Raw genomic sequence first — 16,905 nt, forward strand, 5'->3', positions numbered from 1 at the left:
CACCTCCCGAGAGAACAGACAAAACACTTAGCACACTTGTCTTGCAATAACAAGTTATGTCTCGCACTTACACATTTATGCAAACACACACACACATGCACGCTTACATAAAATCATATGTGTCGCATGCAACACATATGAGAGCTCACAGTCAAAACAAAGATTACAGAAAACCTTTGTAGAGGAAACTATTAGGATTACTGTTTTCCTCCAGGTGTTTCAACACTTTGCATCTGCTTCAGCTTGTGAATATCTTTTCCAGCTTGTTACCCTGTGTGTGTGTGTGTGTGTGTGTGTGTGTGTGTGTGTGTGTGTGTGTGTGTGTGTGTGTGTGTGTGTGTGTGTGTGTGTGTGTCCTCACCACAGTTAGGCAGTGTCAGTCTGGACAGCAGCTTGCGTGCTCCTCCATCCTCGATGCAGCGCAGCTCCTGAGTGTCTGCCTCCTCTCCTAACCACAGCTTGATCCACATGTTCTCACAGGAGCAGTGCAGAGGGTTCCCTGTCAGGATCCTACACACACACACACACACACACACACACACACAAAGTCAAGAACTGTGAGTAGTAGAGCTAGATAGTAACTTTAAATTTGAATGGACAAAGCAATAGCTGCTCAATAGCTGAATTGAGCTATTGTGAAAGTGCTTTCAAGACACCATTCAACATTTTGTAAAATATGCTTATTGGTTTCTTCCTGAGAGTTAGAGGATTTAGACTGATACAATTCATGTCTGTTAAATAAGAAGCTACTGCCAGCAGCATGTTAGCTCAGCTTTGCATAAAGATTAGAGATGGAAACAGTTGGCTCTGGTGACAAAAGGGTGACAAAATACACATACCAGCACTGCATAATTCTGGAGCCTACTGTATGGATCCCTACTGGGCTGTGATTTGCCAGTACTAGTCCTGACCATGACCTCTTTGCCCTAACGCCTCCGACCTCCACATGTCTAGTACTCGCCAATCACAGCACCAACACAAGGACACACACCAGGACCTCTAAAGCCCACTAATAACACATCATATCTTGTTTGTGTTATCCATACAAAGATCAAAGTATAAAAACAACAAGTTGATGTGTTGCTATGTGTTGGACTTATTGACCGGGAGTTAGCCTGACTTCGCCAGACCAATACGCAAATGCGAGCTGGTCTGGTACCCTTTCAGTTTATTTCCCGATTTCCAAAGAAGGGTATTAACGCCCATACACTAAAATGTCTCTGGATATCAGAGCAATGACATGCTAAGAGACAGACGATTGTAAACAGACTACAGCGTGCAGAGATGAGCTGTGATGGTGTAGTATTAATGCATCTGTGAACAAGTGCTGCCATTTTGCCATTGGAACTTGAATGTAGTTCTTAAACAGGAAGTTCCACATCTGCTGATTCCATTTTGTTTTTTTTCTGACAATGCCTTAACGGCTCACGACTTTGCATTTCCTAGGAGATGCACCCAACTGTTCCTGAGATTGGCTGGTATTCATTGCCTTCATTGGTTGGGTTGGTTGGGTTTACGCAAGAGGAGTGAGATTGGTTAGTGTTGGGGTAAGAATGGCAGAGTAAGTCAGAGTAGGGCAGGTCATGCCTTTGTTATCCAAGGAAATGCAAATTTGCCAACATGGGTCCTCTTTACTAAGCCAGGTTTATGCATGTAATTTGTGTAAGGCACAAAGGCCATATTGAATAAACAGTTGTGACTGGTCTAACTCAACTTGGGTCAGCTGGAAGTCTGTCTGAATAAAACATGAGCTCATAGATTGGTCTGCAGTAGCTAGTAACTGTCTGGAATTTGTTGCCACTGTGAGGTTGTGAGGTATAGCCAGCTGAGACTCCAGAAAGTGACTACTCTTGACCAAGAAATGGTCCAGGACATAATCTCTGTAAAATAGTAACTTTATTGGATTTTTTAGGTTAATTTTAGCCCCGTTTCCACCAAGCAGTACGATTCAGGTCAGTTCTGTACACTTTTTTTCTGTTTCCACTAGGGCCGTAACGGTACATGTATTTGTGTCGAACCGTTCGGTACGCGACTTACGGTTTGGCACGACCCTGTACCGAATTATTGGACGCAGGATATTATTTTATTTTATTTTGTTTTATTTTAATTCCGTTTTTGCGAGTCGAACCATTTAAAATATCTAGTTCCCCGACGGACATAATTGAGTGACGGACCGAGTCCCATAAATCGCTGCTTTCACTTTGTGCAGCACATTCTCGACAACATGGCAAGCCTGACGAACCTGAAGACCCACCCGCAAACCTTAAGTCCTCCGTTTGGGAACACTTTGGTTTCAGGGTAAAATACAAAGATTGAAATAAACAAGTGGACAAGACAAAAGCAGTGTGCCGACACTGCAGAACAGTGGTCGGGTATGTACTTGGAAACACGTCTAACATGCTAACGCATCTAAAGCGACACCACCCGAGTTTGAACGTTAACCGGCACGACTAGAAAAAGCAATCTGGTGCAAACTACGATATCGTCGTCGTTTAAAAAGAAAGAGCGTTTCCCTGACCATCACGCTAAAGAAATAACCAATGCCATTGGAGTTGAGTAAAATTGTTTAAGCTGCACTTTAGATATAAGCATGTTTTGTTTACTGCACTTTAACAAAGTGGGAAAGCTAAGTAAGTTCCTAGTAAAACTGAATCTGAGCAGGCTTTAAAGCTGACCAGCTGCACTATACTTTTTATTTTAATTGAGTAAAACTGTTAAAGCAGAAATGTATATTTATATTTTTCATTCAAACAGTGTGAAAAAGCAGGATTTTATATATATTTGTTTCATTCAAAAATTGTGTGGAAATTGTGGTGGTACATTTTAATAAGGTTACCAATAAGTAAAAGATATTTAAGTTGTTTAAGTTAGTTGTCTATTTTTTTCATTACTGTACCGAAAAAAAACGAACCGTGACTTGTGTACCGAGGTACGTACCGAACCGAGATTTTTGTGTACCGTTACACCCCTAGTTTCCACTGTGAAAAGTTGTGGATGGTACCAATAGAACTGTTTTGTACCATCCCCATTTTTGGTCCCCCCTCTGTTGGGGTACCTAGCACACAGATCTGGTACTAAAAGGTGGAGCTGTGAACACTGCAGTCTGTTGATTGGTCAATAGCAGACGGTCACTCTGCTCAGGGCTGAGTTGTGGCTGGTTTTGAGTCCAATGTTATTAATTCACTGGGCCTTGGTCTGACACTGTGTGAATGAAAAAATAATCTATTGAATTTTATTAAACTATTGGTACAAATGGCCAATTTCTCGCTTTATTTTAAATTGCTTTAATTTATAGTATATACATTTTTCCACATAATATTAGTTACTCAATATCTCTCAGAACAATATGAAAATAACTACTTTATTACAAGAAATATTAATTAATAATGGGAGTCTAAATAAAGGGTATGTTTAGGGGGAGCATGCTAGCCATCATTAACAGGTGTCACTGCCAATCACACATTAATCACACCCTTAATGCTGCTTGCCGACTTCAGCTAATCTGAGTCTCCACTCTGTTGCCTGAATCTGAATTAAAATAATAATAATGTTCTTGCTCTAGGAAATCAAGATTGCAGGCAGCAGTAAACCCAGCGCCAAACTGCAAAACGTCACATCAGAAATCTATATGTGACATCACAGCTGCTATAGGAATATGTTTATCTACAGACTGTGGTGATAACTGGGAGGTACACCAGAGAGAGAGAGCCAGGAACAGACAGACAGACAGACAGACAGACACGGAGATGGACAGACTGATAGAGGAGGCTGCAGTGAACTCACAGATAAGAGATGTTGAGGTGTTTGAATATCCTCCAGGACAGCGATGACAGGTTGTTATCTTTCAGATTCCTGGAAATTAAGTCGAACATCAGAGAGTGAGATTGCATTTGTAAATCTCAACATGATATTGGGTCGGTGTTACAGACACTTGCGGCACATTTTTACATGCACCAGTAAACCTGAATTATTTCTACCATTAAAAGTAAGTGCTACATTTTAAAATTTATTAGGTTGATTATTCATAAATCCTGTTCAGTCTGAACTTCACACGGTCACAGGATTTTTTTTTTTAATTTTCTGGTTATTTTTTTCTTGGTAATGTTACAAATAAATCTTCTTTATGTCATGGTAAACATTTCCTGTTCAACAGTTTTAGCAGTAAATAATACAATAAATTATCAAAACATAGCTATTCATTTTAGCAGATAATATATTTGTAACAGTTTTGTCAAATTACTCGCCAAAGGTGATAAATAAATCTGCACTGTAGCAGCCATGTCAGTAGAAAGCAGGGATTTGAAAGCATGAACTTACAGGTACTGTAGCTTGAGGTTGTTTTGAAAGGCCAGCTTCGATACATATGTTAGCCTGCTGTTGGTCACCGTTCTGACACACACAACAAAAAAAAACAGCAGTGTCATTGTCGTAGTCGTCATGAACAAAACTATTACAAATTGTCAACAGCAACTGCAGCATCAGCAGCAGCAAAAACTTGAATTCAGGTTCCTAAACAGCTCCATAAAGAGAAAATACATTTGGTTGCAGTTTCCAATAGGTCATGATAGATGAGGATACACACCAGAAAATCACCACCTGGCACCCAAAATATCACTAATCCTACATGAAGCATCTGAATACCTACATTGTGAGATATTAGCATCATTATATCAGTGTAGGTCGATGGTGTGTGGTTAGAACTGTGAAAGAGATACAGCCAGGTTTTTGTTCACAGCGAAAGAAAACAATTATCAGCTTATGTGGTTTGCCGTTAAGATGATGTTCAAACAAATGATGCCGACATCAATCCGAAGATAAATACATCCTCTGTATATAACTGTGATTGTACGACACCAAAATACTGTTGCAGTGGTAATATTTGTCAGACATTAACATATCTCACGTGACAAACAAAGTATTTTCTCTTTAGAGAGATCGATAAACATGCCTGTTTCTTTAGCTAATGGTAATGCACCCTCAGGGGTGGACCAGAACAAAAAATCGGCCCGGCATTTTGGTCCAGACTGAACCCATCACCATCGATTGTAAAAATGTAGGTTAACACAAATGTGAGTTATATATTGTACAGGGGTGTGGGTGTTTTTCAGTGTATTAAGCAGGGGTCTGGAGATTGTCCCCTTTGAAAGTTTGTCAAACATGTCCCTGCATTCTGATACAATTTTATGTACCAGTTGGTGCCATCAGTTCATGGTGGAAACTCTGTCACTCGACGCTGACCATGACACCCCTTGCACACACAGAGCTGCATTTATTTTGATTTGCTGCTATGTTACAATATGATCACACATTCAGACTGACTAACTTTTGTTTGTGTTGGGTGTGGAAACAAAAGTCAGTGTTGTTGACAGAATTTATCCATGTTCATCGTGCACTAACGACACTCACATAATGTATTTATGTCATGTTACATAACAAACGTACAAATTCCAAGACATGATCTTGTTTGTAAATCTAAAAAAGTAGTTTAACCTAACCGTGACCGTTTCACAGCACTAACCACTTGTTACAATGTGTTTTAGCTGTGCATCACGTACATACGCTAAAGGGTGCCCTGTGCATTGCTATGAAATGCTGAAGGGCATGACAGAGTGTCAGTATTTTACAACCTGGGAATAAGAACGAGTTGACCACGGCGAGAGAAGAAAAGGAGAGACACAGCAAGTGTGCTGCTACCCGGAGAGCCGGGTTTTGTCCTATGAATTTGGTAAATGCGCTGTTTAATCAAAGGGATAGTTTTGATTTTTTGAAGTGGGGCTGTATGGGACACTCATCCATAGTCTGTATATTACATACAGTAGATGTACGTCAGCATGACCTTTGTTTGGGGAAGCAGATGGGAGTCCGACACAGAAGCTAAGCAGTGTACTGCTGTGGATGAGGATCAGCAACAAAACATATTTTAGCCACCTAAAATAGTCAATATCAGTTTAAGTGTATACTATATTGAGGGTTTTTTCACCACTTTACCTTGATGTCAGGCAGAATGTTGTGACAGGGAAACCAATTACGGCTTAAGTTCCCCATCTATGCTTTTATCAAAGCCACCAGACTCCATTGAGAAAAATGGCAATTTTAGCATGCTGAACACAGGAGCTGCTTGTCTACTGCTGCTTCAATCAGTTAGTTAGTTTGTAGTATTGTGTGACTTTGGTTAATCTGAACTGATCTTTTCAACCACCAAAGTCACACAATAACACAAACAAAGTAACTGTTCAAGGCAGTAGTTGACCAGGGGTAACGTTGTTCAGCGATGTTAAATCACTGTTTTTCTCAATGTAGTCTGGCTTTGAAGAGATTGTGCAATGGCTTAATTTTCACGGTGGAAATCACTGTCTGACATGAAGGTAAAGAAGTGAAAATACTCTCAATGTAGAGATTGATTATTTTTTTTTAAATGGGACTGTTTTTTTTAGATGGCTAAACTGACTAAACAGACTGCTCCACAGCAGTATGTTGTTTAGCTTCCATGCTGGACTCTAGCCTGCCTCTCCAAACTGGGGTGTACAGACTGACATTTACTGTATTTAATATATTTTCTAGGGATATAGTAACCCATACAACCTCATCTTAAAAAAACTAAACTGTCCCTTTAAGACACTGAGCCATAGGGGAGTTTGAAGATGTTATTGGGCCATCTTAGTGTCAAGTAAGGAAAAAAAATAACAAGCTGATCTAGCTGTTTCATGGGCCGGTCAGACAACAACAACAACAAAAGAAGGGACATTGGCCCACCAGGAAAGTGCCCAGTATGCCAGATGGCCAGTCCCCCCCTCCACGTGTACCTCTAACGTAACTGTTATGCTAAATTTAGGTTGTATAAACATCAACAGACCACCTTTGCTTGTGCATCAGGAATAATCTGTGCTAAGCATCATGAATACTTCACTGTAAAAAGTAAAAATTCAGTCGATCATACAAAATAAAAATTTCAGCTCTCTAATCCAGAAGTGTCAATGCAAAATTCCCTAATTAAAGATCTTTCTAGCGAGCCATTGTTCTGGCTTTTTCACAAGTCTGCCACGGTGCAATGCCATCGCATGCACATTTGTGAATTTAACAGATGTCTCAATAAAAAGACTCTTTATGTAACAGTTTTAAGAGTCTGATGCCTTTAATATTCCTGCATAGTGTGCATTACTCAGCACTATTAAAACCAGGTGCAGAGAGTGTGTGCCCATCATTGGCTGAGGTGAGGCAGTAAGACATCATTATCTGATATGAAAAGTTGGTCTAACAGATGTTCTGTGACTGATTCATCTCATCTCATCTGACATGACTGAGCACAGATTCCCCTTCACTATTTATAAAACACGATGCTTAACAAAACAATTACTGTAAAAATACCTGAACTGTGAAGCAGCATTATCACATTAGTATCAAGAAAGAGTGTAATTGTGTGTCAGACATGTGAGACAGTTATCTATATGATCGTGGCTCAGACACAGCACTTGTTTCGTTCCCACTGGGTCTGACCACAATTAAGAACATATACACTTGCGGTGTTCGGCGTGCTTTGTAGTAATCTGTCTACCAAATGGGATATTGGCTGGGAAATTAGGTAGTGTCCACTTAACAGATTATTATGTTGCAAGAAAGTGCTGCTCGGTAGAGGAAACAAAATGAGACACAGATGCATAGCAAAACACAGTAACTGCAGAACACCCTGCGATGAACACAGCAGGGTTATTAAAGCAACAGGATAATATATTGGAGAAGGAGAATTATGAATAAAGGCAAAACAAATCAATATTTCTCATATTTTAACAAGCAAAACATGTATAGAAATACTGTTGAAATGTCATTAAAATGTAGCAAAATTATTCTTCTCTCTGCTGTAAAATGCTGCTTATATTTGAGCCGTAAGATTGCATACAACAGGAATATTTCAACAATACATATTTTTCCTCTTACCTGTAGTGCTATTTATCAATCTAGACTGTTTTGGTGTGAGTTGCCAAGTGTTTAAGATATCAGCCGTAGAGATGTCTGCCTTCTTGAGAAAGTGGAACTGGATGGAACTTGGCTCAAATTGCCAAAAAATAAATATATAAATATACATGTAGGAACTATTTTCTTTCTATCAACTGCAACTGTTTCACTGCACAGAAGGAAGAGTGCATCTACTGCTAGCTCACCTAGCACGACTGAGCTAGCTAACGTTACAGCTCAGCCAAGGAGGACACCATTAATGTTCACATCTTGTGCTGTCACGAGCACGAGCCTTTTACCGATGAGTAGATGCACACTTCCTTCTGCACGCTGATTTGGTTGGCGGGTGTTTTACAGTAGAAAGACAATAGTTCCTACATGAAACTGGTCACAACAACACCCCTTGTGGATTATCTTGAGAAAACAGGTCGTGATTTCTGGAAAGAGACATTGCTATTGAGTTTTTCACATGTATTTTTTGGCGCTTTGAGCACCACAGCCTGAGTGCCATCAAGTTCCATTATTTTCGAGAGAAGGCAGACATCTCTACGACACGTCTCCAACACTCAGCAGCTCACACCAAAACAATCTAGACTGATAAATAGCACCACATGTTAGAGGGAAAATCCACATTTTTGATGTTAGGGTGAACTGTTTCTTTAACACAATATGTGATGTAGTTAACAGCCACAGAACATAAAAATATCAAACATAAAAACACCGTGTTATCATTTATTCGCAAATTTATGTATTGACACTAACTCTGAATGTTTGCCCTGGGACTAAGTGTTTGCCTTGATGATATAAGCGATAAAAACTTACAGGTTCCTGAGATTCTTGTAGTAGTGCAGGTCTTTGTCGTTGATGGAGGAGAAACTGCTCTGGTTAGCGATGTAGCTGTCAGGGGATATAAGTGAGTGTGTCAGGAGGCTCATTTGTTAACGGAAGGAAGCATAAACAGAAGCATTTCAACAAGACAAAGGGACATAATAAGCACATATAATTAGGGTTCAAGATTTAAAAATGAACTCCTGAAGGAATGCAGCTGATAAATGGCACATGGAGGTGGGGGTTGGGGAGCTGGTGGTTTGTAAGAGTAGAGAAACAGGCACCGCTCTCTCCTGTTTTCCTCAGCTGCACTGGAGCAAAGCTCTTGACCTGGTAAAGGGCCAACGGGAGATGATAGTGGGCAACTTGAGTGAAACTTTGCGAGCAGGTTCGGAAACAGTGTGTGTTCATTTCTAAATATCTCAGCCTTGGGATCAGATGTCTGGGGACGTTCAGAGATACACAAAACCGGAACAATCTCACCTACAGGTGGAACATGCTGTAACAGGCACAGCAGAAAGAAACCCCTCGGACTTATTGTTCACGTATTGATTGGCAAAATCACAAGGTCATTAAAGAATAGAATAAAACAGAATAGAAAGCCTTTATTAATAATAATACATTGGATTTATAAAGCGCTTTTCTGGATACTCAAAGACGCTTTACAGAGAGCAAGAACAACAAAACTGAAATAAACTATAAGACGGGAAACAATGCAGAGAGGGAGAGGAAGAAGACAGTTTTTTAGAGGTCGTAGGCAAATTTGAGGAGGTGGGGTTTGAGGGATTTCTTAAAGGTGGAGAGTGAGGGGGCGTCTCTGATGTATTTAGGGAGTTCCAGGGGGTGGGAGCAACAACAGAGTCATTGTGCAAAGAATATACAACAAGATTAGGCGTGCTACATCTGATCAGGTGCCAACTAGTCAATAAAACAGGCAAGTTAAAAAAACCTTTAAGTGTGGTATCTATGGACACAGTGTTCGACTGGGAACAAAAAAACCCCATCTCTAATTAGACCTGTTGATTGATCATTACATTGCTCCAAATATCGAATACAACATGGTACGCTGTATTTGACTTCTCAAGTCTCAAAAGTCGTCAAAAGATTTATCAGGCAGGATTGAAAAGACAACAACAGGGTGGCTGTGGTTCAGGAAGTAGAGTGGATCCAAAGATAATTGAAAGATCGTTTGATCACTGGCTTACATGTGGAAGTGTCCTTGAGCAAGATACTGACCCCCAAATTTCTCCCACTGGTTGTGTAAGTGCATGTGAATGTTCCTAAATGGAGTAGCGGGTCGCACCTTGCATGGTAGCCTGGTGTGTAAATGTGTGTGTGAATGGGTGAATGTGACTCTGTAGAGTAAGAGCGCTCAGAGTGATCGGAAAACTCTAAAGGCGCTATACAAGTGCAGGTCCATTTACCATCTAACCCTCAAAAATATTTCATAGAGGCGTCCTGGTGGCCTGTGGGGGGTCTGAGATGCAGTGCCACACCACACAATAGCAATAATTGCAACATCCCTGCTTTGAGTCTGGCAGGCAGAGGGCTTTTGTTGCATATCACCTCTCCTCTCTCCCCTAATTTCCTGTCAGCTCCCTGCCATCACGATCAAATAAAGCCTGAACAAAATACAGTAGAAAAAAAGAGTAATAATGTTTGATATGTGCCTTTCAGTAATTACAGAAGCTGACCCAGATTGACAGGCGTTTACACACCGATAAATGAAACCCATTCTTTGAAAAGCTGCATCTGCAACCCACCGTTTCATACGATTACGTTCACTAAAGCATCAAATTGCCTGACAATAACTAAAATTCAATTATGACCAAATCTTTTAGGGTAAAAATCTAATTTGTAAGCTGCAATAATTCACCGGCATTCATCATCAGCAGAATCAAACAGGGGCTTGTCTGTTCAAAAATGGAAGCATCAAACACTTCCTCTATTCCACTGAATTTTTATGCACCTATTTGTGCCTTGCCTGCATCAATTTATGTATTTTTAAGATACTTTTGATGGCTTTATTGCCTTTATTTGACAGGGCAGCTATAGCATGAAAGGGGGGAGTGAAAGAAGGGGAATGACATGCAGCAAAGAGACATTGGTCGGAATTGAACTCACAGCCGCTGTGGCAAGGACACAGTCTTTGTGCATGGGGCTCCTGCTCTACCAGGTGAGCTAGTGGGCGTCCCCTGCATCAAAATAAAAGTCCTCTGCTACTCTAATGTGTTTTTTAGGGTAGACAAATGCACATGTTGTAAATATTGTCCTCAACCAAAAGTCTACACCTGTTTGTAAATCGCCTATAAAGTCAAAAGCTGACTGTGCTCCACTTCAAGTAAAACTGCTTAACAATGATATTAATAATAGCACTGCCACTACCACATAATAAGAGCATGCATCTACTGTGATTGCCTGTGGGCAATAATGTCAGCATTGCAAATAAAAAGTAGATATTTTTTATAGTTTAAATGTTGTCTTTTCATTTTTATTAAAGGCTACATTAACTATAAAACAATTTTCTGTGTTGTATTCCACGTGTTAGTATTTTTTAAAGAGCCAACACTCCCAAAAATCCCCCACATTATCAATATGAGGTTACCTGTCAGTCATTTAGTGCACCCACCTCCTTAAGTTAGAGCACTGGAGGATATTCTCAAAGCAGATGGGGACAAAATATAATTTATTTGGCTGAGATTTTACACTGAACACATCCATACATAAGGCAGAGATGACACATGAACACAAACTGCTCTTATGCCCATTTAGGATTCCACACTGACATTGAAAGCCCCATTATACTCTGTCAAATTGTGTTTGCAGGTGTCATAAAAACTGGATGTCTGACCAATTAACACTGACAGGGGACACGATAACCTATCTCTCCGGTTGTGTTTTTTATATTTTGGCAAGGTCGTTTTTGGAATTAGCCGTCGCACGGTCATCAGTAGTAATTTGTCTGTTTACATTAGCCAAGCACTCAGTGAATGCTTTTCACCAGACTGCTGGCTCATTTAAACCGCGTCCAAGGCTTCTCCCAAGTTCATCTCTGACAAGTCATTATCAACAAGGCCGTCTGTCTTTGCCAGGAAAGATATTGCAGCAATTCAATATTAAAATCTCCCTCTTTTTTAATTGCTCTCAGATATAAAACGCTCAGACGTGTCACAGTTTATTTCTAGGCCACATGACGTTTTATGAAAATGGGGGTACAGTAGCCTACATTTCAGAGATGCGCACAGATTTGGTGATGAATAACCAGCCATCCTCCTGGAGAGGGAGTCTTCACATGTTGACTCTGGCTGGAAAAATGCTGCTTTTTTCTATTGAAAATCGATTTTTCTGCGCTTCTGTGGTTCATTTAAATACCCTCATATAAGCCATCTTGGGAAGTGTCTGTACTAATATTTGGACAGTGGTGTCTGCTGTGCGCGTCTCGGTCCACACACACACATGCACACACATAAACACGCACTGGGGCACACGCTCGCGCCCGCACACAGACTGGGCTTTGTCTAATAGAATAAAGTCCATCAGCCTCAGCTGCTTTCTTTCTAAATGGGCTGTTTCCACGCTGCTGTTGAAAGACTGATGTGCCCCATGATGGCAATGAGTCTGTTATGCAATGTAGGTTACACATGATGCGCGTCTGAGCCGAGCAGTGCCGAATAAATTAATTAGGCTTCAATTGCATCTATAAAATCTGTGAATTTGCTTTAAATTCGTGAATGGGATTAAGATTAAAAATCAAATCTGTGGCTGTTTCCTTGCGGACTGTCTGTCAGCTCCAGACACAACTGGCAGAGGAGGGGTAAAGGATGACATTCCTTTATTTGGAAAGTGTTGGAAAATACAGGCACTCTCATAAAAGCAGAATAAATATGATTTGAATCCCTGTCTGTAACTGTGACGCTTCTGAGAGACACTCACATGTCGGTGATGTTCTCCATCTCCGCCTCGCTCTGCAGGACGGGGAAAGCATTGATACCCCGCTCCGGGTCCACGCAGGATATCCTGGTGCTGCTGCAAGAGCAAGACGGCGGGCATGCCTCCGCGGACATCCACGGGTCTCTAGAGCCCACTGCCACCCCGATCAACACAACCCACCACCACCACCAGCACCGCCACGACCCAGACGCTCTCCCCGGCGAGGAGAGAGCCGCGCTCCCGGGTCTCCAGGCGCTCATCTCGGGTGCCAACTTCAGCTATAAGGCTCGCTGAACAGCCCCACAGCCCGGCCCAGGTTGGCTGGGTTCAGCCCCGCTTCAGCCAATCAAGGAGGAAAAACAAAATGAAGCAAAATCCGATGCTGAGGTGGATACAGGCGGCGCAGCTAGAAAACCATCTGCCGTGGCAACGGTGACAGAGAGGAGAAACCCGGAGAGTGTGTCGTCCCTGTCCTGCGTGTTTCCTCCAGAATCTCCCGTCTGTCAGCCCAGTCAGTCACAATCACACTGCCACACTGACGGGTGTGTGCCAAGGAGGATCTCTCCCTCTCTCTCTGTCTCACCCTCCCTCTTCCTCTCAGCTGCTCAGCTGACACGCACCGACCGGAGCCTGCTCCACACAATGTTCTCTGTGTGGATGATTCTCGTCAGAGAGACTGGTGGTGGTGGTGGTGGTGGTGGTTGGGTGGGTTGGTGGGTGGATAGGCTACAGAGCAAATGTCAGTCAGGATGGGAGCTGTTCCGCTGCTCCCGCGCAGAGATGAACGCACAACAGGGAGATCTCAGCATCTAAGCAGATCATGTAGGCTATAATGTGATACCTCATTGATCCCCTTTAGGGAGATGCTCCATGCCCTGCGTGTTCTTGGGGGAAGGGTCAGGTGCACAGCAGGGTGAGCCTCTTGCTCAAGGGCACCTCAGCAGGGCGCACTCTGACTTCATGGTTAATAAGCAGCCTTGCGCATCTGTTTTGACATTTGGTCCATCAGGGGTTAAAGTTCCAGGGCTGTGACAGGCTTCACCGGCCTTGCCTTGAGTTGTGAACGAGGTGTGAGAGTCCTTGTCTGACAGCTAGGAAGAGAGCTGGAGAAAGAGGAGGGTGGGAAAGGTTTCAGCTGAAGAGGTGATTTAATTTATCTACTAGCTGTCTTCAGATTATGTGCCTAAATGAGATATAAGGAGCCATCAATTTACAGGCTCTAATTGTCATAATCATTCTCACCATCACCGTCGCTGTACTTATAATCATCATTATCATCTGGTTGTTATGCTGGGTGTTTGATAAGTAGACCTGTATACAGTTAATCAGTGAGAAACAAAGCTGTCTGAAGGAGGGCTTGCTTTGAATCTAGGTAGTCACTCGAGAACTGCACTCACACTCTTGTACTTGGGAACAGGAAAGAAACAGCCTATAATTGTCCTGCAGGTCTATTTTAATGCCAGCTGAGCTTATTGGTGCTTCCACTGTAGACACCAGGAGGAGAGGTGGATGTAATTTCTGAGACGTCACAGAAGAGAGAGTGAGAGACCAGGAGAGAAAGAGGGAGCAATCACCAATCATCAAGTCTTTAGCTGGCGTGTACTAGACCAAGCGTCACCTTATTAAATCATTAGACCATTTTTCATAATCATATGGGGCTCCCAGCCAAACCAGACCTGAATCAATAATCTGTCATCTCAGAGTGGAAGCTATACGGCTGCATGCCAGTCACTCCGCTGCTATAGATCTCCTGCTGCTGGATGCATAACACAGGAGCTGATCTGCCTTTTTATGTTGCACGGTCTTTGAAGAACAGAGACTCTTCTCCTCAGTCTTTCACCTTGTATGTGAGAGACAGAATGACAGCACATCTGCCTGTGAGCAGCAGCAGCCCCAACACACCCCAGCTGTGAGGAGTCCTCTCCTCTCCTCTCCTCTCCTCTCCTCTCCTCTCCTCTCCTCTCCTCTCCTCTCCAATGTCCTGTCCCCAGCTCTATATGACGTTTGTGCTGACGCACAGGCAGTGCTGCTGAATAGAGGAGTGTAATTATGGAGCCATGCCGGTGTCTTAACCAATCTGGTGGATGCCTGCCTCAGAAATCAGGGTGTACACGTTCTGCACAGAGCAGTGTAGGCGTACCAATTAAAACATTGTCTTACAAACAGAATATTCCAATTACTCGCTGTTCCTTTTGAAATTTGACAGAGGTTGTGGCCCGTGTTAAAAGTCTTTGACATTTTGAACATGCAGTCACCCCCTTGAACCATCTGTCATCCACAGACAAAGCATCAGTCAGAATGTATTTGTCCAGTACTCTGGGTATATTATAGTATGCCAAACATATTTAGCTTAGTGTGGAAACTGTGGAGCATGTTTGACATGCTGACTGCAAAACACAAATCACCACTTTCCACTTATTTATTTTGTGCATGCATACAATGAGCGCTGCTGCTGATGAGATTCAAATATGTTAAAGGTGTCCTCACTGATAAAAGGAACAAAGTCTTATGGTTTTATTTTTTCCTGATGTATCAACTAAAGGCTTTTGTTAATTGCCATGCATATCTGGAGTTTTAATTAACAACATCTGGACGAGTTTGCACACAAAGTCAGCATCTGCAAACATAAACGAGTGGCTCCTCAAATATTACAGCATTAGATGCTTTCCTGTAGTTCACTGTCACAGAATTATAAAAGCTAGTTTGAGATAGTAAATTAAAAATGTGTTCATTTAAATGAGCGCTGGCTCACTGGAAATGTAGCCATATGTTAAATGACCATGTGTGCTGTCAGATGGCCTCTGTATATTTTTCCTACTGACGTCACTCAGCTCCCCGACCGATGTGACATCAAGGATCAGCATTGTGATCACTGTTCCTTTATGTCTGATCACAGTCACACATTTTTTCATATTCATGCATAGTTGTCACAACAACATACTGGGTGATGGCAATCATCTGTTATGTTATCACACAAAGGCTGCAGCTACAAGTCATCAACGGTTTTGGTTGGTTGGGTTGCGTCACGGTCACCTGTTGCATCAAAATCTCCTGTTTTTGTATCGCAGTCACCTACCATTATATCACAATTAACTGTTGTTGCATCACGATCACCTGTTGTTGCATGACAATAACTTGTCTCATTGAGAAAAACAATTTCTGCATCACAATCAGCTGTGTTGCATCATAATCAACCATTTTTGCATTATAGTCACCTGTTGTTGCATCGTAGGGGATTGTTGTGGCATCACCATCATCTGATGTTACATCATAGTCAACTTATATTGCATTACAGTCGCTTGTTGCATGAAAATCACCTGTTGTATCAAAGTCAACCATTGATGCATCACAATCACCTGTTGTTTCATCACATCACCTGCTGTTGCATCACAATCACCTCATTTTTATTTATTTATTTATTTAATTTAACCTTTATTTATCCAGGAAGTCCCATTGAGATTGAAAATGTCTTTTACAACAGAGACCTGGCCGAGGTAGCAGCCAATCAAAACACATTTAAAATGCAACAAATACAACATATAAAACAAAAATCTTCAACATAGTGGCCTCTCAAGAAAAACAAGCACACGTCACTGTCACCACATTCTTTATGACACCCTTAAATTCATCAGTGGATATAAGTGTTTCTAATTTTAAATCATTTTGAAGATTTTCCATGTCTGTGGTGCAGAGTAGGAGAATGTAGTTTACCCCAGATCTGTTAAAACCTGGGGTACATTAAAAAGCAACCGCTTGGAGGAGCCTAGCAGGTAACTACCAGAGCTGACACACAGAAGGGTACAGAGGTAGGCAGGAAGTTTACCCAATATTGCTTTATAGATAAAAAATATACAGGTGCTGTTGTCTGTGAATGGTCAGTGATGTCCAACACACCAAATCATAAAGAATGCAGTGATGAGTAAGTGACTTTGCATTTGTTATAAAGCGTAGAGATGCATGGTACACTGAATTAAGGTAAAATGAAGGAGGTTTCATGCATGTACAGCAGGTCACTGTAATCAATCACAGACAGAAAAGTCTGTTACATCAAAGTAACTATTGTTGCATTACAACTTGTTGTATCAGAATCAATTGTTGTTGCATCACAGTCAACCTTTGCTTCACCAGTTACCTGCTGCTGTGTGTGATTATGCTCCTATTTTTACTTTTAAATTAGTATCGTGTTATTGATGGTAA

General features: G+C 41.6%; 1 protein-coding gene across 3 annotated transcripts in view; it reads right to left on the reverse strand.

Annotated features, from left to right (window-relative positions):
- ntrk2a (neurotrophic tyrosine kinase, receptor, type 2a) overlaps positions 1–13,963 on the reverse strand; it is a 133,740-nt gene extending 119,777 nt beyond the window's left edge. The window contains exons 1-5 of one of the 3 annotated variants that reach the window (XM_049577857.1): positions 12,712–13,963; positions 8,773–8,847; positions 4,318–4,389; positions 3,784–3,852; positions 362–510 (exon numbers count right to left, since the gene is read on the reverse strand). In XM_049577857.1, coding sequence (XP_049433814.1) covers positions 362–510; positions 3,784–3,852; positions 4,318–4,389; positions 8,773–8,847; positions 12,712–12,968 — 622 coding nt within the window. In that variant the 5' untranslated portion in view covers positions 12,969–13,963. The remainder of the gene's footprint in view (positions 1–361; positions 511–3,783; positions 3,853–4,317; positions 4,390–8,772; positions 8,848–12,711) is intronic. The other 2 variants (XM_049577858.1, XM_049577859.1) reach the window with 2 other exon arrangements.
- Positions 13,964–16,905: the final 2,942 nt, after the last annotated feature.

This window comes from Epinephelus fuscoguttatus, linkage group LG6 (genome assembly GCF_011397635.1).
Source record: "Epinephelus fuscoguttatus linkage group LG6, E.fuscoguttatus.final_Chr_v1".
Taxonomy (NCBI): domain Eukaryota; kingdom Metazoa; phylum Chordata; class Actinopteri; order Perciformes; family Serranidae; genus Epinephelus; species Epinephelus fuscoguttatus.